Raw genomic sequence first — 26,254 nt, 5'->3', positions numbered from 1 at the left:
CCGGACAACAGCTATCCTCAGTCATCTTGCTGTCCCCAAATAGCCCTCGACATTTGCTGGGAGGCTGCATCAGGCAGCCAGCCCGGGAGATGGGTTCACACCTGGGATCATCTCCCGGGCACTCTGGCCTCCTCTCTCACCCCTGGAAATTTTCTTCTTCTCTATGATCTGGGGCACAGTGCCTGCCTATTAGGATCCGGGGGGTCCTGCTCTGCGCAGGGGGGCACAGCCACACCCCTCGTGTTCAAGGTGCCGCCTCTGCGCTAGCACATTCCAGGCACTCACAGTTGGGTGGTACCCTTCGCGGGTACAGAGCGCCCCTAAGATGCTCACAACCTAAGGGGAACAGACAGTAATGAGCGTGGAGTTGGAAAGCGGAAGCCTAGAGGGATAGGAGTGTCCAAGAACACGCTTTCAAGCGATTCAGGTATTATAATTTTATATTTTTATTTTACGGACTCAGCTGTCACTGGAATTTGGAAGCATCAAGAACGCAGGCGGGGCGGGCCCCTGTGTCCACACACGCGCGGTCCCTGGAACCCCGAAGGCAATGGCGGAGATGACCAGCAGATGGCGCAGGCGGGGAGGCCAAGGAACGGTCCACCTGCACCCGCTGGGCGTCCTGGACCTCGACTCAGAAGGTCCCTACCTCCTGAAGGTCAGCCTCCTTCCAGGATCACCCTAGAAACGAGGTTTCTGGTCCCTGCGCTGTCCCGCAGGGCAACCCCAATGCCAGTGAGATTATTTGTTCTCTAATCAGCTTTCCCGCCATGCGTTACTGAGTGGTAACTAGCGCTGTGAGCTGCGTCTGAGTTCCCCCCAGCGGGTCCCTCTCCCTTATTTCCCAGCCTGGAAGTCTATTTTACAATCTGTGGATACTCTCTCTCTACCTTGGTGAAGAAATTTAACACTAGAACGGACTTTACTCGCCTGGAGTGCGAGAAGTTATAAATCAGACAGCATGCCACGCTCAGGAAATTGGCTTTGCGCCCGCCATAGTGATTCTTCCATGCACGTTAAAATTAATTACCCTGGGAGCCACAACTCAAACTACAGCAAGCAAAGTGGTGAACAGGGGCAGAAGCGGCAGCCAATTAAGACGAAAGACTTCCAGGACATGCTGGCCCCTCACCTGCCTTCCACTAACTGGGATCAGTTATCAGTTATTTAATAAACCGATTGAGGACAACTGCTATGACATTTGTATTTGGGGGAAAAAGAGACAGAGAGAGAAAAAGAGGCTGGGAGGGCAGGGAGGAGAGGAGAGGGGGTCTGTGCAAGAGGGGAAGGCTGGACAGGGTGGGGGCGGCCGGTCTGCCTGTCCCCAGCGGGGTGACATACCTGTGCCCCCCGGGATGCAGCTTTTTATTCCTCAAAGGGAGACATCAGTTCTGGAACCAAGCTGCTGTGCGCTCTCCTGCCTCCCGGGCTGGCCTCAGGGGCCCCCGGCCCTGCCACTTTCCAGAAGAGACCACTTGTCCAATGTGCAGTCATCTCTGTGTGAGGCTCCAGCCAGGCCACAGGTGAAGAAAATGAGTGAACAAGGGCTCTGAACCCACTGGGTCTCCAGACTGGGACATGGGCCTGGCTCACGACCGTCACAGAACCTGGGCCCCCGGGGGCTGCCCAGGAGGACTGGCCAAATGAGTGCCCCTCCTCACTGTGAGCAGAGGGGCCACATGCCCTGCTTGCCTTGGACAATCTCAATTATGCCTGTCTCCAGCCTAATTATCAAGCATCCTCTTTCTCCCAAAGCATCGGAGCTTGGACGATCCCCTGTGTGTCCACTTGACTAGGAGGGATGGATAGAGGTGAGGTCACCAGGGTGGAACAAGAGAGAAATTTGAGTCTTCGTTTGAGAATTGACTCAGCAGGTTCAGGCTAAATAAATCCCCCTGAATGTAATTAGTGGCATTACACAATTAGGGAGATGGAGAATCCCCAGTTTTAAAATCCCCAATTATTTAATTTCTTCCAGCATCCTTTCAATCACAGCCACTCTCCCAGCAGCACAGACGTCAGTGGAAACAGTCTGGACCACCAGTTCAGGGCAACCCGAGCTCTGGTCCACTGGCTGTGTGCCCCTGGGCCAGCTCGTGCCCCCTCTGAATTTGTAAAATGACAAATCAATGACCTCAGGAGACCAGGGGGGGAGTCTGTAAGATAAGAGAGCCTTTCCACCCTTTCTGGAATGTGGATAAACACTTCTAAAATATGTTCAGCTCAAAGGCAGCCAAACAGAAGCAACAGAATCCATTTCGTTTAGAAACATCCAATTAGACTTGAGCTCTGAGTGGGGGAGGAAACCCACAAGAGGCCTCAGTTTTCAGTCCCAGAGGCATCAAGCCCCAGGAGGGCCCTGCGGGTCCGGGACAGTGAGCCGCCTGGGGTCCATCCACCCACCAGCAGGGTCTGGCAAGCATGGCTGCACCCAGGCTCTCAAGGGTGCCCTAGACCGACCCAGACAGCTCACGTCCTGGACGCCAGGGGTCCTCACATGTCCCTGTTGTGCAGTGTCCCGGGCAGGTGCACACGGCACAGAGCTGGCCGCGGTGTCCCCATGGGGCGGGTGAGGGCAGCCTTCTTTCCCAGAGGGAAGCTGTCTGCTGCCCCCCACAGTGCCAGCCCTGTGAGCAGCGAGGAGGTCCCCGAGCTCTGAGTTCCACCCCAAGTCAGCACCAGGAGTAGGAAGTTCAGCCATGCAGCGCGTGGGTACCCAAGACAACATGAGCCCATATTTCAGAGTCAGGCATTTCCAGAAGCACAGTGAGCCATGCAGGTGAGGCTCAGGTAAGGATGCTGAGGCTGACCGTGGTGCTAACATCATAGAGCACCTTCTCTGGCTCAAGACACGGGTCCAAGCACTTTACAGATAAACACACATGATGCTCACGGCAGCTCTCTGAGATGGTATGGGCTCTCACATGCTTGCCCTGCAGCAGAGGACTTTGAGGACCAGAGAGGTTAAGTAACCTGCCCAAGGCCACACAGCCATAGAATGGCAGAGCCTGAATTCAAGGCCAGTTACTCTCCAACAACCAGACTTTGGAAAACCACATCTCTGAGGTCAAGATGAGCTCACCAGACCTGGGAAGTATTCCGAAACACTGTAAGATTTTATCAGGACAGGGTTAGGGAACACGAGGCTCCATCCAAACTGTCAGGCATTTCCTTTCAAGATAAATGGACACACATTCTGTAAATTCCAAAAATTCCCTGAAAATATTTACTTTAACTCTCCTACCACCGATATAACCAAAAATAAAGGAAAAAACCCACGAATTGGTTTGGCACCAACGGATGTTAACATGTTGTGGGCTGGAGATCCCAAACAGGTCAACTCAGACACTTCCTCTTATCTACTATACCTGGGAAATGATCCTGCATCATAAAACAAGTACTTCATAAATGTTTGTTCATTGAGGGAATGAAACGGGCCAAAGGTTTACCCAAAAAAAGCCCGAGTTTTCTTCAATCGGTTATCTCTATAAACACCAGCTTGTTGTTGTCCAGTCGCTCAGTCGTGCCCGACTCTTTGTGACCCCACGGACTGCAGCACGCCAGGCTCCCCAGATGCAGCTCCTCAAATATTTATCTACACAGAATCACGGGACTTGATGTCCTTTGAGAAAGACTCCTTGTTCTGTTACCCACCAGAAAGGAAGAAAAGAAACCTCAAAGGAAATGAATGTCTCAATCTACTAGGCAGACAGGTAACAGAAAAATAGGAAACAGGCCCTGAGAGTTGAGTTTATTCAACCATGTTTAGAAACACTGAGGTCAAGTAAAGGTTGACTGGCTCAAGCATGATACCGGTCGTGGCTGTCTCAGACCGTCTCTTTTAAGCAAGGAGCATGGAATTGATGCTTTTGAACGAGAGTGTTGGAGAAGACTCTTGAGAGTCCCTTGGACTGCAAGGAGATCCAACCAGTCCACCCTCAAGGAAATCAGTCCTGAATATTCATTGAAAGGACTGATGCTGAAGCTGAAACTCCAATACTTTGGCCACCTGATGTGAAGAACTGACTCACTGGAAAAGACCCTGATGCTGGGATAGATTGAAGGCGGGAGGAGAAGGGGATGACAGAGAATGAGATGGTTGGATGGCATCACCGATTCAATGGACATTAGTTTGAGTGGACTCTGGGAGTTGGCGATGGATAGGGAGGCCTGGCATGCTTCGGTCCACGGGGTTGCAGAGTTGGACAAGACTGAGTGACTGAACTGAACTGAACTGATGAGGAGATGGAGGGAAGGAGCAGAGAGGAGAATGCTTTAAGGCAGAGCTATCACAGAAAGAGTCTTTTATGGTGAGAGAGTCTTCCATGGGACCTGGCACAGTCTTGGGGGCCGGGGGCTTCAATATGGTGAGAGAGTCTTTCAGGGGACCTGGCACAGTCTCGGGGGCCGGGGGCTTCATTTTCCTGGTGGAGCCTTCTTCCATTGTCTCATCCACTCAAAGGCCTGCTGCTCGCTTTCCTGCTGCATCCCAGGTCTGGCGAAGCCACCCAAACAGAAAGAGAGGACAGGAGCCCTGATCAGGGGTCTCTCAACTCCATGCAGGGAAGCTTTCAATAAAGATGCAATTCTGTTTTGACATAGCATCAATATCGCTCCATCCCATCTGTATCTAAAAGCTACATAACAATTTAGCAAGCTTGAAAGACTGTGAAGCTCCTCATTTCTTCTTGGCTCAGACAGGAGGAAACAGACTTAAATTTAGTAGTGATTTTTCAAGTCAAAATTAGTTAAGTTACCTAAGGAGCACGTAGAAGTTGATTGTGTGTAAAAATCCTGTGCTTGGATTTACCCTTGCCTGTGAGTGTCTGCTTTTCCCCAGTCCGTGAAATGGTGCTCAGGGACTCCCAGGTGCCAACCCCAACTGAGGTCCGAGCTCCAGAGAGAAGGGCCAGGGACTGGCTTTGGTCTTGTTGTTCAGTCACTCGGTCGTGTCCAGCTCTTTGTAACCCCATGGACTGCAGCATTCCAGGCTCCTCTCTCCTCCACTGTCTCCCGAAGTTTGTTCAGATTCATGTCCATTGAGTCGGTGATGCCACCCAACCATCTCATCCTCTGTCAGTCCCTTATAATCTTGCCCTCAGTCTTTCCCAGTATCAGAGTCTTTTCCAGGGAGTCAGTTCACATCAGGTGGCCAAAGTATTGGAGCTTCAACTTCAGCATCACTCCTTCTAATGAATACTCACGGTTGATTTCCTTTAAGATCGACTGGTTGGATCTCCTTGCAGTCCAATGGACTCTCAAGAGTCTTCTCCAACACCACGATTGGAAAGCATCAATTCTTTGGTGCTCAGCTTTCTTTGTGGTCCAAGTCTCGCATCCGTACATGACTACTGGAAAAACCATGAAGTGGCTTGGCACTAACGGAGGTTAACATTAGTTTTGACTACAGGGACGTGTGTCAGGAAAGCAATGTCTCTGCTTCTTAATGCACTGTCTAGGTTTACCATAGATTACTTTGGTCTTAGGAAACCCAATACTGTACCATTACTGCCCTCTAGACCTGCAGTGGAAAAGGACAGACAGCCCACCTGTAACAGATGCCATACTGGGCTGAACTGAGTTCCCTCCAAATTCCTGTCTGCCCGGAACCTCAGAATGTGGCCTCTTGGGAAATACAATCTTTGCAGATGAAAGCAGATCTTTTCATTTTAAGATGAGGCCATAATGGACTAGGGTGGGCCCTAACCTAACAGGTGGTGGCCTTATAAGAAGAGGAGAGATGCACACGGAGAAGAACATGTATGATTCATAACATGTGATACATATTTGGTCTTCATCCCGGCTCCTGGCATAAGTGTGTTAGTCGATCAGTCGTGTCTGACCCTTTGTGACCCCTCAAACTGTAGCCCTGCAGGCTTCTCTGTCAATGGGATTCTCCAAGCAAGAATACTGGAGTGGGTTGCCATTCCCTTCTCCAGAGGATCTTCCCGACCTAGGGATTGAAACTGGATCTCCTGCATTGCAAGCAGAGTCTTTAATGTTTGAGCTACAGGGAAGTCCTGTAATTTCCCTTAAAGCCCTTGGACTGTCCTAAGTGATAAGAACACTAGAAGCATCTTTGATTCTATTATTTGATCTCTGACCCTGGTTTCTGACACAGGGCTCCTAAAACCCTTTCAAAGGCCTGGCTGATGGGAGTGTCTTTTGCTCTAATGAGGCAACTCTGCGTGGGCTTCTGAATGGGACCAGTCACCAGAAAGACCAGCCTGTGATTAGAAGCTTGATGTTTTTACCTTCTCTTCCCCCATTCTCTTGAGAAGGACAGAGTGCTGGGAACAGAGCTAAAGACCATGATGCTGGAAAAGACTGAAGGCAAAAGAAGAAGGGGAGGCAGAGGATGAGATGGTTGGATGGCATCAGTGACTCAGTGGACATGAATTCAAGCAAACTCCAGAAGATGGTGAAGGACAAGGAAGCCTCATGTGCTGTGGTCCATGGGGTCACAAAGAGCCGAACATGACTGAGATCGAACCAGTCAATCAGAAAGGAAATAGACCCTGAATATTCATTGGAAGGACTGATGCTGAAGCTGAAGCTCCAATACTTTGGCCACCTGATGCAAAGAGCTAGAAAAGACCCTGAAGCTGGGAAAGATTGAAGGCAGAAGGAGAAGGAAACGACAGAGGATCAGACGGTTGGATGGCATTACTGACTCAATCGATATGAGTTTGAACAAGCTCTGGAAGATAGTGGCGGACAGGGAGGACTGGCATGCTGCAGTCCATGGGGTCGCTAAGAGTCGGACACGACTTGGCAACTGAACAACAGCAATGCCTGGTGATGAAGCCTCCATAAAAATCCCAATAGTGTGGGCTTCGGAGAGCTCCCAGGTGGGGTGAACACATTGGTACATGAGTTGGGTGACACCCCCCAGCTCCCCGGGGACAGAAGCTCCTACACTCGGAACTGGCCGTGTGCCTCTCCCCGAGACCTGGTCCCGTGCCTCTCTCCATCTGGCTATTCATCTGTATCCTTTATCACATCCTCTAATAAGCTGGGAAATGTGCTGAGTTCTGTGAGCTGACCTGGCGAATTAATCAAGCCCAAGTAGGGGCTTGTGGGAACCTTTGCTTTCGAGCCGATCAGTCTGAAGCCCAGATGACAAGCTGGACTTGCGAGTGGCATCTGAAGGGGGAGCAGTTTCCGGGGACTGAGCCCTTCACCCGTGGAATGTGATGCCATTTCCGGATGATGTCAGAATCCAGTTCCACTGTAGGGAGCCCAGCTGGTGTCACGGAGAACTGCTCGGGGCAGAGGAACCGCCAGCCGTTTGAGAACCTCCATGCATTCTGGGGCCAGGAGTGTCAGAAGTGATGAGTCCTGTGCAGATGTGAAGGAGATGTACCGGAGGAAAGAAAGGCTGGATTTTTTTTTTTTTTTTGTAAAACACCTTGTGAAGACTGAGGCAGAGAGAGACTGAGGCGATGCAGCCACAAGCCAAGAATTGCCAGGGGCCATACGAGCTGGAGGAGGCCGGGAGGGACCCTCACTTGGAGCTTTCAAAGGAAGCTGGGCCCTACTGACAGCTTGATTTCAGAGGTCCAGCCCCCAGATCTGTGAGAGAAGCATCTCTGCTGTAAGTGACCGAGTCTGTGTTCATGTCCTACAGCGGCCCTGGGAAATGGATACAGACGCCGAGCTAAGAAAGTTGTGACGGTGTTTCTAAAATGCCTCTAGCTCCCTGTCGGCCCGTCTCCTGCTTCACTGGCTGTGGGATCCTTCCCGGTCCTTCCAGACCTCCTCCTTCCTCCTCCCCTACACCTGTCGGTCATCAACCTTTCACATTCTTCTTGCAGTTAACTTCCTACCTTTCACTCGCTCCGTCTGCTCACCCTGAAGGTCAAGGCCTCCTTCACTTCATCGGGCAATCATGAGAATTAGGTGAGGAGCCACGAGAAGCAGTGTTGGGTGCAGCCCCTGGGGCACAGCCAGGTTGCTCTCCCAGGGCTGGTCAGCCTGGTGCCTGCCGTCCACCCTGCGCCCCTTCCCCAGACGGGCCAGCCCACATGCCCTGCTCTCTGCCCAGGGCCTTCAGCAGCAGTTCCCACACGCCTGTGTCCTCCCAGCAGCATCACAAGATCTATCTCGCCATCCACTCATTAGTGCCAGTCGCTCAGTCGAGCCCGACTCTTTTCAACCCCATGGACTGCAGCCCACCAGGCTCCTATGTCCGTGAGATTTTCCAGGCAAGGATACTGGAGTGGGTTGCCATTTCCTTCTCCAGGGGAGAAGGGACCCAGGGATCCCGACCCAGGGATCGAACCCAGGGATTGAAACTTCCTGACCCAGGGATCGAACCCAGGGATTGAAACTTCCTGACCCAGGGATCGAACCCAGGTCTCCTGCACTGCAGGCATTCTTTACCGACTGAGCTACAAGGGAAGCCTGAAAGAAACTCAGTACATATATCTAAAAGGAAATCCTCTCATTAGCATAAATAAGAAAACCAGTCTCGTTAGCATGTATAGAGATGATCTTAACAATCAGCTCAGTGGGGAAGGGGAAGACATTCGCACTAAACACTGGCCCCGAGGAAGGCTCTTGGCCAAAGCCTGTTCTGTTTCTGTGAAAAAGATAAGTAAAGGTCTTGCAGACACAGTGACATCAAACCGGGCCTCTCCCTTTGAGCAAGAGGAAGCCTGGAAGGGAGCAAAGAAGGAAAGGGCTTTCTCCCTTCCTGATTCAGAGTTGTTCGTGGCTGTGTTCTGTTGCTACCGAAAACCATCTCAGGACTTGTGTGCATCAAAGGGCCTAGCAAGAACGTGAAAAGACGCCTTGCAGAACGGGGAGATGCATTTGCAAATTTCATACCGGATAAGGAACTAGCATCCAGAATACACGCAGGGCCCTCAGCACTCAACAACAGGAAAACAAATAACCCAGTTAAAAGACAGATAAAGGACTTGAACAGACATTTCTCCAAAGAAGATACACAAGTGGCCAGCAAGCACACGCAAAGATGCTCAGCGTCACTAACTGTCAGGGAGATTTAAACCAAAAGCGAGGTGTCCGTCTGTCAGCCACACCGACTCTTTGAAACCCCAGGGACTGCGGCCGCCAGGCTCCTCTGTCCATGGGATTTCCCAGGCAGGGATACTGGAGTGGGTTGCCGTTTCCTTCTCCAGGGGATCTTCTGATTGGGGATGGAACCTGTGTCTCCTGCCTTATAGGCAGATTCTTTACTGTATGAGCCACCAGGGAAGAGAACTGTAAACCAAAACAAAACCACAATGACATCCCACTCGCACCCACTAAAATGACTGGACTTAAAAATTAATAGGAAATAACAAGTGTTGGTGAGAATATGGAGGCACAGGAATCCTTACACGTTGCTGGTGGGAATGCAAAACGGTGCAGCTGCTGTGGAAACAGCCGGGAGGATTCCTCCACCATTGACACCGCTCTGTCCCCAGTAAGTCCACTCTTAGGCACACGTCCAGGAGAACTGAAAGCAGGAGCACAGGAACCTGTACGCCAACATCCATAGCAACACTCTCCGCAACAGTCAAAGGCAACCCAAACGTCCATCAGCCGATGAATGGATAACTGTGGCAAGTGCATACAATGAGCTATTAGGCGGCCATGCAAAGGAATGAGGCACGAACACCTGCTACAGCATGGGTGACCCCCAAAAACACAAAGGGAAGTGAAACAGACCAGACGAGAAGCTCACCTAATGTCTGATTTCATTGCTATGAAATAGCAGAATCCATCCATCTACAGCAATCGAAAGAGACGAAGTCAAATACACGATCGACAGGGGCTTGGGCGAGGGGGAAAATGGGAATTATCTGCTTAATGAGTACAGAGCATCTCTTGGGGTGATGAAAATATGCTGAACTAGGTGGACACAACAGCTTCACAACATTATGAAGGTAATAAATGCCTCTGAACTGTACTCTTTAAAGTGGCTCTCTCTCTGCTAAGTCGCTTCAGTCGTGTCTGACTCTGTGTGACCCCATAGACGGCGGCCCACCAGCCTCCCCTGTCCCTGGGATTCTCCAGGCAAGAACACTGGAGTGGGTTGCTATTTCCTTCTCCAATGCATGAAAGTGAAAAGTGAGCTTTTGGTTATGTGAATTCTACCTCAATAAAGACAGCGTCCCAGGATCACCACGTACTGTACTTTGGGATAACGGGCACCCTCGCCAGGCTGGCTTCCAAGACCCCCATGAATAAAAGCATTAGAAGAGACCCTGATGCTGGGAAAGATTGAAGGCGGGAGGAGAAGGGGATGACAGAGGATGAGATGGCTGGATGGCATCACCGACTCGATGGACATGAGTTTGAGCTAACTCTGGGAGATAGTGAAGGACAGGGGAGCCTGGTGTGCTGCAGTCTATGGAGATCACAAAGAGTCAGATACGACTGAGCAACCGAACAGCAACAACAGAGAACATTCAGAGAAGTGAGTGTACATGACATTGGCTGAGTGCTGTGTACCCAAGGCTTTCCCCTGTTCACTCATTTGACCCTTACAGCAACAATAAGAGATCAGGACCACTGCTGTCCCCGCTTCACACGTGAGGAAACTGAGGCACGATAACATTGAGTAATACAGCTCAGTAGCTGACACAGTGTCCCCTGGGTGGGGACGTAGGGGTGTTGAAAATGGGGCTATAGACGGAATATCCCAGTGGGTATGTGGGGCTTCTATACAGGATCCCAGTCTCCACACTCCACCCATTTCTGCATTAATCATTTCTCTTGATTAAATACGAGTCCTACATTCTGCAGGTCCCATTGTGCTAAATTACATGGTGAGCATGCATTGCAAATTACACTCATGATTAGAAGTTACACGGCAACATTTATACTAATTAAGCTGGGTCTCTTTCCTTTTGCTCTAGTTTTCAAACCCGGCAGAACCCCAGTGCCTTATGTCCACATGTGAACGGCCACAAACGGATGGAGTAAAACACATTTTCAATTCCCGGCTCTGCAAGATGATTTTAGACTTAAAACTGCTTACAGTATTGTGCTGCCTCCTTTTTTAATTTTTTTAAAACCCTTTTAACAGGATGAGTGTAACCGAGTACAGTTCTGAAATGGAAAGCACACAGGCTGCTCTTAAAATCGACGGTGCTACTATTTGCTTTTAATGCCTTAGGAAACATTTTCAAGAGTCTGTTTTCCCCGAGCACGACTGACTTTATAAATGTATTTTCCTAAGAAATACAAATGACTGCTACCCAGTGCAATTAGGAGAACATGAAGAAAGAAATAAAAATAGGGATGTTCTACGGAGCCCACTCAGGGCCAGGAGGCTTGCTGAGAATCTTCTCATCTTGCTCCCTTGGCCACTAAAGAGGGAACTACGCCCTTACAAGGGTCAAGTCACCCCCGGAGTCTCAAAGCAAGGAAGTGATGGCTCAGGATTTGGACTCAGCATCTGATTCAAAGCCTGCAGCGCTTTCCCGTGCTTCAAACGAGGTCGCTACGCATGCGTGTTTGAAGCAAGACAAAACACATCACACGTGAGCCGTGATCGCCCCCAAACATCGCAGAGCCAACGGAGGTTGCTTCGTTAGCCAGCTCGTGTTCGTTTATGTGGAGACGGCTGCGTGAACACCTGCTGTGTGCCGGGCAGGGTGTCGGGAGCAGGGAAGACAGGGATGACCGAGGGCAGCCTCATCGCCGCCTTCCCAGGCTCTGAGACCGCAGGCTTTTCCGGCCAACCCGCCCATAGGCACGTCTTCCCTCCCGGGACCCCGTTTCCAATCACTGGGACCCGGAGGCAGAGTAGCCACTGCCGCGTGCCCCTGGAGGGCACCGTCTCCCTGACCTGGTCCCCTCCGGAGCCCTCCTGCACCGCCACCTTTCCACACACTTCCAGCGACACCCTCCTCACCTGTCCGCGGCGTGGGCTCCAGCACAGGTAAGCAAACGGGGGTGCAGTCCGCTAAGCAGGGGGTTCATACTCTGCTTCGGCTCAGCTCTCTGCTCTGCAGGCCCTGGGCCCTGGATCTGGGAGGGGAGGAGGGCTGGCGGGGGTGGGGGGCGCTGCCCAGGGGCACAGCCTGGAAATGAAGTCACAAGGTGGAGGCCGGCCCCGCAGCCTGCAGACGTCAGACAGGAGGGCCAAAGGGGTGGGGAGTTTGTTCCGGGGAAAGCAGGTGAGACCATAAGCTCTTTGGCCCCGACACCCTATCACAGGTGAGCATCAGGCCGCGCAGGTCTGCCCTGCCCACTGGGGGCTGACCGTACAGGTTCCCTGATCCCTTGTGCTGAGAACGTTCCCATTTATATTGCCCGAGAGCCCGGGAGTTCCCAGGAGGTCCCCGGGGCAGGAAGTGGAAGACACAGGTCTCAGTTTGCCTGTGTTGTGAAGGTGGTTCACTCCCAAGGGGAGTGGGGGTCCCAAGCCGGCCCAGGATCTGGGGGACAGAACGGGAGCATCCCCTGGCCACCTTACTGGCCCCAAAGCCAAACTGAGGGGGGTGGGATTTAAATCGCATCCGAAGGAGTAAAATCTTATAAAATCTCACCGTGTGCCTGATTGGGACAAAGTACTAAGGGAAAGGGCTTCCCTGGCGGTATCCAGTGGTTAATGATCCTCCTCGCAACGCAAGGGACACAGGTTCAATCCCTGGGCCAGGAAAGACCCCACGTGCTGCAGGGCAACTAACCCACCGGCCGCAGCTACTGAGCCTGGGCTGTGGAGCCTGGGAGCCGCGACGACGGAGCCCTCGCACCCGAGAACCCGCGTGCCCAAGGAGCGGAGCCTCTGCAGTGAGAAGCCCACGCGCTGAAACTAGAGAGCGGCCCCCCTCGCCGCAACCGGAGAAGAAACCCGCACAGCAAGGAAGACCCAACACAGCCCAAAATAATAAATAAATGATTTTTTTAAAAAAGTACTATGCGAGCAACAAGGCAAGTTTTCCTTATTCTGAGCCTTTTTCCAGGACATCAAGCACCACTTAGTGTGAAAGAACAGGAATTTATAACTGGATGCCCTTTGCTGGCACCTCCCATAGAAGTGGTCCCTCACTGTTTTCTGTGCGCAGTCCCATACATGACACACACACACACTCACACACACACACACACTCACACACACACACACTCACACACACAACACACACACACTCACACACACACTCACACACACACACTCACACACACACACACACACTCACACACACACACACTCACACAACACACACACACACTCACACAACACACACACACACTCACACACACACACACTCACACACTCACACACACACACACACAACACACACACACACACACTCACACACACATACACTCACACACACACACACTCACACACACACTCACACACACAACACACACACACTCACACACACAACACACACACACTCACACACACACACACACTCACACAACACACACTCACACACAACACACACACTCACACACACACACACACACACACACACACTCACACACACACACACACTCACACACACACACACTCCTCTAAACAAAGCGCAGCCCGGCAGCACCAAAGTTGGTTGGAAGATGACAGATGGCTTTTCGCATAAGAGGTAAAGTACCATGAAGTTTCTCACTCTAGCCTTTCTAATGTGACCTAGCCAATGTGCTCTCATAGTGCAAACAGCATTGAAAAGGCAAATTTAAGGTGAGCTGTAGATCCCATTCATGATGTTGCTGGGGTGCCCTTCTAACAGGTGGGGAGGGGGTGCTCCCAGGGAGGAGGTCAGCCTGACCCAGCAGCTTCCTGACTGCGTGACCCCGAGTGAGCAGGTGGAGTCGTTACGGTAACGCTGAGAGGACCTGAGGTCCCCAGAGGAGTGTGCAGGAGCCTGGAGGGGTTCCCTGTGCTTTGCTGGGAAAGACTGACATCCTGGGACAAACTGATTTAAATGAAACACTTCAGAGGAGGCAGCCTAGTATTTGTTCCCCTCATTAGTAAGCCTGTCCTCACCATATGTATCCAAAATCATTCAAGGGCGAGTAGCACAAGCAGTTGAAAAGTAATCTGAATATCCATCAAAGATACAGTCTCTGTGAGAACAGATGCAATTAGAAAATGATGCAGTCTCAATAGAAGCTGCAGGAGAAAGAAAAGGAAAGAGAGAGAGAGGATAAAAGAAGGAAGGAAAGAAGGAAAGGAAGAAAAAAAAAAGAACAGTAGGAGAAGGGAGGAAGAGAAGGAAGGGAAAAAACAGAAAAGAAAATCTTTCTCCCATTTTTTTAAATTGGTTAGTCAGTTTTCATGTCAAATATTTCCTAAAATATCTTTACAATTTCCACATTAGCTGAAAGATACATATCCAAAATTTTAAGCACGTTCTCTTTGCATAAAGAACATTTAGATATTACATTTTAAGCGAGGAGAAAGGACTTTCACATTAAACAGCAATTTAACGCATAGGAAGACATAAAATCTGCACAAATCATTTGGACACAACTGTTCACTCACCACCTACACGGATGTTACATTTTACAAACTGGTAGCATGAGCTCACAGAGAAACTTGACTGGGAATAGAATTGCTATGACATTCCTAAATTAACAGTGAGAGGCAACATTAGATATTACATTTTAAAAACTGTTGGAAAATGCATTTTTCTCCCAACCTAAGCCAGAGACATAAAGCAGCTTCCGGAAATCCCTTTTCCCATCTGTGTTCCTCATCCCCTGATACTTACAGAGCCAGGCTTTCTGAACAGCCCCGAGGTGATCAACTCGTTCAAACCCATGTCCACGGCACCGGAGTCTCACTGACTGACAATCTGAACATTGCCAGGCAGGCTACTGATGCAAAAGGCGATCCATAATTTACGTGGGTATTCCCTCTGTAGTTCTCCTTGTGAAGCTAGCAGCTGCCCGTGCCCAGACTATGTCATCAGAAATCAGAGCCCCAAATCCAGCAGGGGAAAAAAAGTGTCAGGAGAGATGGCTCATCTCTAGTGGAAATCAACACTCACAAATAAATTTATAATTGGCACTGGTATTGTGTCTTTTTTGTTTGTTTGTTTTTTGAAGTTTAAAATAAATCAGGAAGAAAGGTGGTGGAGAAACAGTCCGGCTGAAAGAAAGGCATCTCGATTGCTGGCTGCTGCAGTCAGTGGTCCCAGCAGGGTCATCAAAGCCCGCCGGTGCGCTGCGCTTGGAAGGGCAGAAGCAGAGAAGGCACCGGGCGTCCAGAAGAAGCAGGGATCACAGCCCGCAGAGAGCAAGAAAGGGCACAGCAAGACCCATCTGAGTCCCCCCACGCTTCAGATTTCCTTTCCAAATAAAAGTTGCCAACCAGTGTTCTCCTCCCCCCTGAATTCCTTCAAGGCGAAACGAAACTGAAATACAACAGAAAGCAAAGAAAACGTGAAGGAAAACTCTAGCACATGTATGGTGCGTGCCTTTCCCCAAACAGGCTTCCAAGGTAGAAATCTTTTATTCTAGAGTTTCCCACTCAGCTTGGAGGAAATTCTATTTCAGGCACGATGCTGCTTTGAAGAAAGGACTTATAATAGAAAGATCTGCTTTCTCTCTACAGCACTTCCCGAAAGAAAAGGGGAAATGGACCCCCAGTTTTTACTCTCCAGTCTGTTATCTGAAAATCTGAAGCTCCCACAGCAGCTGCCTGTTCTGACCAAGTTCTTCTTTTGCATTAAAGTGGAAGTTTTTTGTTTTTGTTTTTTTTAAACAGAGCTTCTTTCTTTCACATTCTATGGGTTGAGCTGTATGCCCGGAAATGTGGCCCCTTCATAAAGGAAGTGCCTTCCCCATGGACGGGTTTATTAGAGCCAGGAGGCACCAAGTTGTGCAGAGAGGTCTAACCAGTTACACATCTCTCAGAAGGAACCAGGACACAACCAACGCGCCAAAGCAGCACACAGTGTCTCGAGGAAAGTTCGCTATGATGTCTTGCTCCATCACCACTGTGGTCAGTACTGTTACAGTTCCTACCACCAGCCCCAAGCACTGACTTCCTTGCCCTGAGAATTTGATCTGAAGTTCTGTTCACTGAGTACTTCCTATGTGTCAAGGACTGTGGTAGGTAGTTATATACTCTTTCGTTCAAGTCCCAGTTATTTCTGCCTCCAATAAAGCAAGAATCCAGAGGTGGAAAGGCCAGGAAAGACGGCAGCACAGGTTGACAACAGTCCTGTCCTGTTCGGCAGGACCACTGACCAGGCTTCCAGCAGGTCCTGGAAGAGCAGCGTGCACCGATTGCCCTTGGCACCTCCTCATCGGCTAGTCACATCATCACCCTGCCTTCCCAGGTGTCTTAGATGATCACGTTACTTGTCTGTAAATCCATTCATTTTCTGAAGACGCCACTTCTTGTTCATTTTCTGTTGATAAGGAATTTCTGAAACAATTATCGGAAGCCATCTCTACTGCAGACAACCAATGCTACTTGCCTGCAACAGGATTTGAGATCTCTTTTATTCCCGAAGGGGGCCATTATTTCCACCCGTTGCCATGGTGATGTGATGCTGCAGTGTCGCTGCCGTGGTTTCACTGCTTCCCGATGCAGTCACACCACACACTTAAGTCGAACCATTTGTCTCACCTCTCGCAGGCTTTTTGGAAAACAAACACCTGACTGCAAAACTTAGACGAACGCTTCGTCTCACACGATGATGGACAGGGACAGCTGAGAGGGTCCCCGCGTGCCAGCACCCAGGTCGACAACAAGGTTTCAAACAAGGAGAGGGAGCATCCAAAAATACCTTAGTTTTTCCCTTTGATAATTTAAGGAGAGATTTCTTACTATATCCAGTGACTTAAGAAATGCTTTTCAAAACCCAAAAGTAAGGAGTTTGGGATAAATGGATACATACTACTTCGTATAAAATAAACAACAAGGCCCCACTGTATAGCACAGGGAGTTGTGTTCAATACCTTGTAATAACTTATTATGGAAAAAATATGAAAAATATGTATATACATATTATATATATATATACACACACATCTTAATCACCTTTCTGTATGCCTGAAACTAACACAACATTGTAAATAAACTTTACTTCAATTTAAAAAATGGAGAAAAGATGCAGAGCAATAAGTTGCCTGAATCTATTTACTTTGTAATGCAACCAATGTTTATTGGATGCCAGAAAAAAAAATAAAAGCAAAAGCAACACAACTAAATGAGGAGCTGTGCATTTTTATTTTGGGGAGTTCACGTTAACTGAACCTCTGCCATATTCTTTTTTAAAGCAGCAACTGAATACTCCTATTTGTACCTCTGTTATCTTGCTTTTATTTGTGCCTAGTAGACACACGGGGCTTCCCAGGTGGGGCTAGTGATAAGAATCTGCCCAGGAGATTGGAGATCTCCAGTGTAGGAGACAAAGGAGATGAAGGTTCAGTCCCTGGATCAGGGAGATCCCCTGGAGAAGGACATGGCAACCCACTCCAGCATTCTTGCCTGGAGAATCCCACGGTCAGAGGAGCCTGGTGGGCTACAGTTCATAGGGTCACAAAGAGTCACACACGACTGAAGAGACTTAGCACGCGTGCAGTAGACACACACATTCCCACACAAATACATGTTCATGTACTTATTTATGAATTCCTGAGGTCTCTAACCTGTGAAGTTTGGCTTAAATAAGAAAGGTGAATATGAGCTTCCCTGGTGGCACAGTGGTGAAGAATCCACCTGCCAATGCAGGAGACACAGGCTGGATCCTGGTCCGGGAAGATTCCACATGTCGAGAAGCAATTAAGCCTGTGAGCCACACTACTGAGTCTGTGGTCTAGAGTCGGGGAGCCACAGCTGCTGAGCACACATGCTTAGAGCCCGTGCTCTGCAACAAGAGAAACCTGTCCGCTGCAACTAGAGAGGAGCCTCCACTCACTGCCACTAGAGAGAAGCCCACGCAGCAGCAAAGACCCAGCACAGGCAAAAATAAATGAATAAAATATTATTATTTTTTTAAAGAAAGGTGAATATTACTGATGGGACTTGTCCATCTGTAAGCCCTGATTTCCAAAAGGCTGACCCGTTCAAGCTGGGAACTCACGCTGAACTCAGGATGCTGGTTCTCTGCGGCTCTGGCCCTGAATCCAGGTTGTGGGAGGGTGTCTCCCCACCCTCCGGGACAGCCCCCAGCAGAGGAGGGGATGGGAGGTCGCCAGAAACATGGCAGGTGGCAGCCTTCCTCTGGAGCACATGGACTCCCCAGCCTTCTTTCTGAGCAAACACAGGACGGGTCTGGATTCAGGGCGAGCTGAATAGTAGGGCTGGATAGTAGGGCTGTTCTCCTGCTGCGAATCGTCTGGAGCGCCAGCTTGGACTCCTGACAAGACAGCGTTAATCGAAAGGGGCAAAATCAGATCACCTGGATGAGGTTTCAGAGGCCACTTCTTGGAAAAGGCTGGTGATTTACTAAAGCCCAACTTCCAGGAAAATGCCAAATCTAAGTCTGGCCCCAATTAATTAAGTTAATCTGAGTTGAACTCAGGTTATCTGTGTACCCTGGTCTTTTTTCCTTCCGCCACTAGATTTACTTGTTTGCTATTTGCTTTGTTTTGCTTTTTTCAATTTCTTTTTGCCACGACACTAATATTGGCCAGGCTTGGAGTTGAGAAGCCTTGTTGTGTTGGGAACAGAAAGAAAACTCTCTCCACGTAGGAAGGAATGCTGTGGGGGCCTCAAAAACCAGGCTTCAACAAAGAACAGACACACTTCTCACAACGCCCACTTTACCGAGAAATGAGGGGGCGTGGGGGGCTGCGGTTAGCAGATGTAAGCTATTATCTGTAAAAAGGAAAAACAACAAGGTCCTACTGTGTAGCACAGGGAACTGTATTCAGCATCCATATCCTATGGCAAACCATAATGGGGAAGAATATTATAAAAGAATGTGTGTGTCTGTATATATATACACATGCATATATACATATGTATGTATGACTGAAATTGTATGGCAGAAATTAGTACACTGTAAATCAACTATCAATAAAAAACTAATAAAAAATAGCAAATAACACCATAGCAAGTTGAGACAGACCATGGAAGAAAGGAACAAGTTTTTTATTTTGGGATCCTCAGCAATTTTTTTCCTGCTTTGCGTGCCTTTTCATTGTGAACTAGGTCCAAAGCAAAAAAAGAAAGGGAAAAAAAATGAGGATTGCAACATTTACAGGGACGCCCAGCAGCCAGGAGGGCTTCCCAGGTGGCTCAGTGGTAAAGAAACCGCTTGCCAACACAGGAAACACAGGAGATGTGGGTTCAGTCTCTGGCTTTGAAGATCCCCTGGAGGAGGAAATGGCAGCCCACTCCAGTGTTCTTGCCTAGAGAACCCCACGGACAGAGGAGCCTGGAGGGCTATAGTCCACAGGGTCGCACAGAGTCACACATGACTGAGCACAGCACACACGCCAACAGCCAGGATGCGTCAACTGGAGTTGCGTGAGTTCACGGCCTGAGTGTGTGTGGTCGGAGCCATCCCTGGCCCTCTCTGCCTCCTCTTTTTGGGGAAAGAAGAGTCTTCCTGAGCTCAGCTCCGACAGGAAATGAGGCGGAGGGCAGCCGCCGAGTGCTGGGAGGTGTGCTGGATGGGTGAGGATCCATCGACCTGGCTTCCGGACTGAGGCACCACACTTAGAGAACCTGGGGAACGACTTGAGAAGAAAGTGTATTCTGCTGCTTTTGGATGGAATGTCCAACAAATGTCGATCAAGTCTGTCTGGTCTAATGTGTCATTTAAGGCCTGTGTTTCCTTATTAATTTTGTGTGGAGGAGCTGCCCACTGGTACAAGCAGGGTATCGGAGACCCCACTGTTACTGGGCTACTGTCGATTCCCCCTTTTATGGGGGCAGGAGCAGCAAGCGGGAGGTGATACATGTTTACAAATAGCTGATTCATCTTGTCGTACGGCAGAAACTATCACAACATTGTAAAGCAATTCATTTCAGTTCAGATCAGTCGCTCAGTCGTGTCCGACTCTTTGCGACCCCATGAATCGCAGCATGCCAGGCCTCCCTGTCCATCACCAACTCCCGGAGTTCACTCAAACTCATGTCCATCGAGTTGGTGATCCCATCCAGCCATCTGATCCTCTGTCGTCCCCTTCTCCTCCTGCCCCCAATCCCTCCCAGCATCAGAGTCTTTTCCAATGAGTCAACTCTTCTCATGAGGTGGCCAAAGTATTGGAGTTTCAGCCTCAGCATCAGTCATTCCAATGAACACCCAGGACTGATCTCCTTTAGGATGGACTGGTTGGATCTCCTTACAGTCCAAGGGACTCTCAAGAGTCTTCTCCAACACCACAGTTCAAAAGCATCAATTCTTCGGTGCTCAGCTTTCTTCACATTCCAACTCTCACATCCATACATGACCACTGGAAAAACCACAGCCTTGACTAGATGGACCTTTGTTGGCAAAGTAATATCTCTGCTTTTTAATATGCTGTCTAGGTTGGTCATAACTTTCCTTCCAAGGAGTAAGTGTCTTAATTTCATGGCTGCAATCACCATCTGCAGTGATTTTGGAGCCCCCCAAAATAAAGTCTGACACCGTTTCCACTGTTTCCCCATCTATTTCCCATGAAGTGAAGGGGCCAGATGCCATGATCTTCGTTTTCTGAATGTTGAGCTTTAAGCCAACTTTTTCACTCTCCTCTTTTACTTTCATCAAGAGGCTTTTTATAGTTCCTCTTCACTTTCTGCCAGAAGGGTGGTGTCATCTGCATATCTGAGGTTATTGATATTTCTCCTGGCAAACTTGATTCCAGCTTGTGCTTCTTCCAGCCCACCGTTTCTCATGATGTACTCTGCATAGAAGTTAAATAAGCAGGGTGACAATATACAGCCTTGACGTACTCCTTTTCCTATTTTGAATCAGTCTGTTCTTCCATGTCCAGTTCTAATTGTTGCTTCCTGACCTGCATATAGGTTTCTCAAGAGGCAGGTCAGGTGGTCTGGTATTCCCATCTCTTTCAGAATTTTCCACAGTTTATTGTGATCCACACAGTCAAAGGCTTTGGCATAGTCAATAAAGCAGAAATAGATGTTTTTCTGGAACTCTCTTGCTTTTTCCATGATCCAGAGGATGTTGGCAATTTGATCTCTGGTTCCTCTGCCTTTTCTAAAACCAGCTTGAACATCTGGAAGTTCTCAGTTCACGTATTGCTGAAGCCTGGCTTGGAGAATTTTGAGCATTACTTTACTAGCGTGTGAGATGAGTGCAATTGTGTGGTAGTTTGAGCATTCTTTGGCATTGTCTTTGTTTGGGATTGGAATGAAAACTGACCTCTTCCAGTCCTGTGGCCACTGCTGAGTTTTCCAAATTTGCTGGCATATTGAGTGCAGCACTTTCACAGCATCATCTTTCAGGATTTGAAATAGCTCAACTGGAATTCCATTGCCTCCACTAGCTTTGTTTGTAGTGATGCTTTCTAAGGCCCACCTGACTTCACATTCCAGGATGTCTGGCTCTAGGTGAGTGATCACACCATCGTGATTATCTGGGTCATGAAGATCTTTTTTGTACAGTTCTTTTGTGTATTCTTGCCACCTCTTCTTAATATCTTCTGCTTCTGCTAGGTCCATACCATTTATGTCCTTTATCGAGCCCATCTTTGCATGAAATGTTCCCTTGGTATCTCTAATTTTCTTGAAGAGACCTCTAGTGTTTCCCATTCTGTTGTTTTCCTGTATTTCTTTGAATTGATCACTGAGGAAGGCTTTCTTATCTCTCCTTGCTATTCTTTGGAACTCTGCATTCTGATGCTTATAGCTTTCCTTTTCTCCTTTGCTTTTCACTTCTCTTCTTTTCACAGCTATTTGTAAGGCCTCCTCAGACAGCCATTTTGGTTTTTTGCATCTCTTTTCTGTGGGGATGGTCTTGATTCCTGTCTCCTGTACAATGTCACAAACCTCCGTCCATAGTTCATCAGGCACTCTGTCTATCAGATCTGGTCCCTTAAATCTATTTCTCACTTCCACTGTATAATCATAAGGGATTTGATTTAGGTCATACCTGAATGGTCTAGTGGTTTTCCCTACTTTCTTCAATTTCAGTCTGAATTTGGCAATAAGGAGTTCATGGTCTGAGCCACAGTCAGCTCCTGGTCTTGTTTTTGCTGACTGTATAGAGCTTCTCCATCTTTGGCCACAAAGAATATAATCAATCCGATTTTGGTGTTGACCATCTGGTGATGTCCATGTGTAGAGTCTTCTCTTGTGTTGTTGGAAGAGAGTGTTTGCTATGACCAGTGCGTTCTCTTGGCAAAACTCTATTAGCCTTTGCCCTGCTTCATTCCGTATTCCAAGGCCAAATTTGCCTGTTACTCCAGGTGTTTCTTGACTTCCTACTTTTGCATTCCGTCCCTTATAATGAAAATGACATCTTTTTTGGGTGTTAGTTCTAAAAGGTCTTGTAGGTCTTCATAGAATTATACTCCAATAAAAACACTTCTCTGGTGACTCAGACGGTAAAGAATCTGCCTGCAATGCAGGAGACCCAGGTCTGATCCCTAGGTCAGGAATATCCCCTGGAGAAAGGAGTGGCTATCCACTCCTGTATTCTTGCCTGTTGAATTCCATGGACGGAGGAGCCTGGTGGACCGAAGTCCACAGGATTGCAAAGAGTCAGACATGACTGGGCGACTACCACTTTCACCTTTCAAAAATAAACAAAGTACATGAATAAAATCGTAAAATTCAAAACAAAACAAAAAACCTGGGGAAGCCTCCAGGGCCGATCTTCTAGGAAAAAAAAAAATCCTTTAATGCAGAATTCGTATGGTTAGAATCCTAAGCGATTTGAATAGACTTTGTCTGAAGTTAGTATCAGAAAGGGGAGCACCACGGTCTCTCTCCACCCTGCCCCCTGATATGTGACATGCAGCCCCCCAACCCCTAATCCTCTCCTTGGGGTTTATTTTCTGCTGTGGAAGCAATGATTTTAGCACAGCAGGCTGGAGACATCCCGCCTTCTCTAGTATCGCACACGTGAGTGTCTTCAGCGCAGTGAACCGCCTTTGGTGAAACAGAAGTGAAGGTGTCCGTTTCAGAGCGATGGAAGTGTCCGACAGTGCAGGTCCTTCTTGGAGGAGTGCTCTCCCTTCCAGACAATTAGACGTCATTTGCTCACTGCTCCACATCCATGCTAGGAATAACAGCCTTTTGAGGCTTCCCTTGTAGCTCAGTCGGAGAAGGCAATGGCACCCCACGCCAGTACTCTTGCCTGGAAAATCCCATGGATGGAGAAGCCGGGAAGGCTGGAGTCCATGGGGTCGCTGAGGGTCGAACACGACTGAGCGACTTCCCTTTCACTTTTCACTTTCATGCATTGGAGAAGGAAATGGCAACCCACTCCAGTGTTCTTGCCTGGAGAATCCCAGGGACGGGGGAGCCTGGTGGGCTGCCGTCTCTGGGGTCTCGCAGAGTCGGACACGACTGAAGCAACTTAGCAGCAGCAGCAACAGTTGTAGCTCAGTCCGTAAAGAATCTGCCTGCAATACAGGAGACTCAGGTTCGATCCCTGGGTCAGGAAGATCCCCTGGAGAAGGAAACGACAACCCACTACAGTATTCTTGCCTAGAGAAGCCCATGGACAGAGGAGCCTGGCAGGCTATTGTCCATGGGGGTTGCAAGAATCGGACATTACTGAGAAACTAAATCACCACTTTCCATCATCTTGATACGAGAGGTGAAAGGTGCCACTCCCTGGCAACGACATGTCCCTGATGTGAATTTTCTGAAAGAAACCTGACTCTCTGACACCAAGGCTGGCAGCTTGCGGAACTCTCAGAGAAAGCTCCCTATTGCACGCTAACGCACATTTAAAAACTAGAGGTCAAAACCATTTCATTCAAGGTGGCCCAGGGTTTTTTTTTCCAGTGCATGCACAAGCGTAGCCTGAGTGTCCACACGGACAGAATGCCAAATGAGCCATGTTAAGAATGATCAGGTTCCTGACCTGACAGTTTTCCTCTGACGCTCAGCAAATTCGCCACAACGCCAAGAGGGCTTGCTGTAGTCATTCTGTGATGCCATCCAGAAGTATTAATCAAACACTGCAGCATCATTGGAAAACAGCCTTTCCACGTAGGTGTTTGTAACAATCTATTGCATGGAGCTATTTCTGAAACCACAGAAGCCTTGGGTACCGTCCAGTTCCAAACCCCGCCTGCGGGCTCTGGGCCATCAGCAGAGCACCAGCTGGTAATTCTGCAGTGCTACTCTGGATCCACAGGCCTGGAGAATTTAGGGGCCTCTGGGATCCAAGTCCCTTGCATGGAGGCCCCACGAAGCTCAGGACTCACTAGCTGTTGGGCACCCCTTGAGGGCAGAGCTGGGGGCTGAACCTGGTCTCTTGGATGTGACAGTCATTTTCTGGCAAGCCTCTGGTCTGCACCCTCTCTTCCTGGAGGAGGGGGCCACCATGGATTAACCTCCTCTGCTTCAGAAGGGAAAACAACGGCTCCATCCAGTAGAGACAATCTCTGAGAGCTAAGGGATGTGCCCACCAAGCAAAGCCACCTACCAGCCTTAAACTTCCATGTCTTGAAATGGGCTATGTTTGCAGTCTTTTATTTTCTCGTTTTTTTTCGCTGTACCGTGCAGCATTTGGGATCTTAGTTCCCAAGTGGGGCGCAAACCTGCTTCCCTAGCAGTGGAAGGTCGGGGCCCTAGCCGCTGGACCACCAGGGAAGTCCGGAAACGGTGCATGTCTTCAGTCAAGCAACTGAGGATGCCTTCTAGATGCACTTATTTTCAGCCACACACTTTACACACCAGGAAGAATGAACCTGCCCTCAGGACCAAGCCCGTGCTGCCGTCTCCCATCAGAGCAGAGTGACACCAATCCCCTCCCCAGGAGTCAGCGTGGCCCTGGTATTCAGCCTCCAGCCACACAGATCTGAAGCCTTTCTTCTCAGGGAGGAGAACCCCAAGCATGGCTCCTGGCTGAAGGTGCTCTGAAGTTCTGAGGACAAGGAGATTGTGAGAGGCACCGAGTCCACTCATGAGATAAACCGGCCCCCCGGCTACAGCCAGGTTCCCCGGTTTTTGTTTTCCGGGATTTGCTCCAACCGTCTCCTAGCAGAGACGGCGTGCTTGGCCTTTCACTCAATGTGTCTGAAACTCAGCCAGTGAGGAGGCGGCTTCTGCAGCCGGAGCTTCCAGGATGTGACAGAGCCGGGTCAGACGTCCGAGCTGCAGGGCTCACCAGGGCTGTGAGTCATGAAGTGATGCTGCTCTCATGCTTGTAAGACCTCCTCCAGGGGGTCTTCCCAGCCCAGGAATCCAACCTTCATCTCCTGAGCCTCCTGCATTGGCAAGCAGATTCTTTACCACTCAAGCCACTGGAGAAGCCCCTTCATCTATGACTATACACCTTTAACTGACTGACCTAAAATGTACCCCTTTCAAAGCAGGGAACTTCAAGGCTTGTAGGTGGCTTTGACTGGACAGCCTGCTCCTTCGTTCTTAGGAATCCACATGAAGTGAATGGGGGGACTGGGAGGAGAACTGCCATGCAAAACCCAAATGGGGCTGAAATGTGTAGTTCTGGCCCGGTTTGGGGACCACGGCAGACCCAAACACGGCTCTCCCCTGAGTTCAGGTAGAATGGAGCTGAAGTACCAGCAGGCCCAGCTGACATCTGCCGCACAGCCACAGAAATCAAACAGAACCAGCTCGGCCTCATCTGTGAAAGAGCTTTACTTCTTACGCTTGGGGGTGCTGCGTGTGTGCTTAGTGGCGTCCGACTCTTTGCGACCCCGTGGACTGTGGCCCATCAGGCTCCTCTGTCCATGAAATTTTCCAGGCAAGAGTACTGGAGTGGGTTGCCATTTCCTCCTCCAGGGGGTCTTCCTGACCCAGGGATCGAACCCGCATCTCCTGTGTCTCCTGCATTGGCAGGCGGGTTCTTTACCACCGAGCCACATTAGTAGCCTTCAATCATTTATTTATGTCTCTTGCTCCAAAAAGGAGGCAAAGCCGCATAGGGAGTATTAAATCACAGTCACTCACTCACACACCAGCACTTGTATGCGGGCCCAGAGAGACAGGGTCCCTGCTAGAAGGCCTCCATGCTAGAGGGGAGGGAGTGGATGAATACGGCTTTTCCAAAGAGTAGCGAGTAGCAGACAGTCCCCGAGAACCAGAAGTCTCATAGGGAGGACCGGCAGCTGTAGGGGTGATGGGGAGACCTTCTCAGAAACTAATGATGAAAGCGGGAGAATTATAAAGATGTATCTGGAAGTAGAAGAGAAGGCAATGGCAGCCCACTCCAGTACTCTTGCCTAGAGAATC

General features: G+C 49.3%; 1 protein-coding gene and 1 long non-coding RNA gene across 6 annotated transcripts in view; one reads left to right on the top strand and one right to left on the bottom strand.

Moving 5' to 3' along the window:
• Positions 1 to 26,254, bottom strand: part of PTPRE (protein tyrosine phosphatase receptor type E) — a 179,250-nt gene that overhangs the window by 70,560 nt on the left and 82,436 nt on the right. The window contains exon 1 of one of the 5 annotated variants that reach the window (XM_086377856.1): positions 14,682 to 14,820. The exons of 3 other annotated variants lie outside the window; for them this stretch is intronic. Coding sequence is in view for 1 of the 2 variants with exons in the window: in XM_086377853.1 (XP_086233979.1) it covers positions 11,873 to 12,147 (275 nt within the window). In the remaining variant the exon portion in view is untranslated. Of the gene's footprint in view, positions 1 to 11,872; positions 12,230 to 14,681; positions 14,821 to 26,254 lie in introns of those variants that run through there. One more of the 5 variants, XM_086377853.1, reaches the window with a different exon arrangement.
• Positions 11,481 to 12,874, top strand: LOC147344541 (uncharacterized). Its single transcript, XR_015155368.1, has 2 exons — positions 11,481 to 11,899; positions 12,594 to 12,874. It is a non-coding gene; the product is annotated as an uncharacterized LOC147344541 (long non-coding RNA).

This window comes from Bos grunniens, chromosome 26 (genome assembly GCF_055505025.1).
Source record: "Bos grunniens cultivar Pamir isolate PY7600 chromosome 26, Bosgru_T2T1.0, whole genome shotgun sequence".
Classification (NCBI taxonomy): Eukaryota; Metazoa; Chordata; class Mammalia; order Artiodactyla; family Bovidae; genus Bos; species Bos grunniens.
This window is presented reverse-complemented; position numbering and strand designations above follow the sequence as displayed.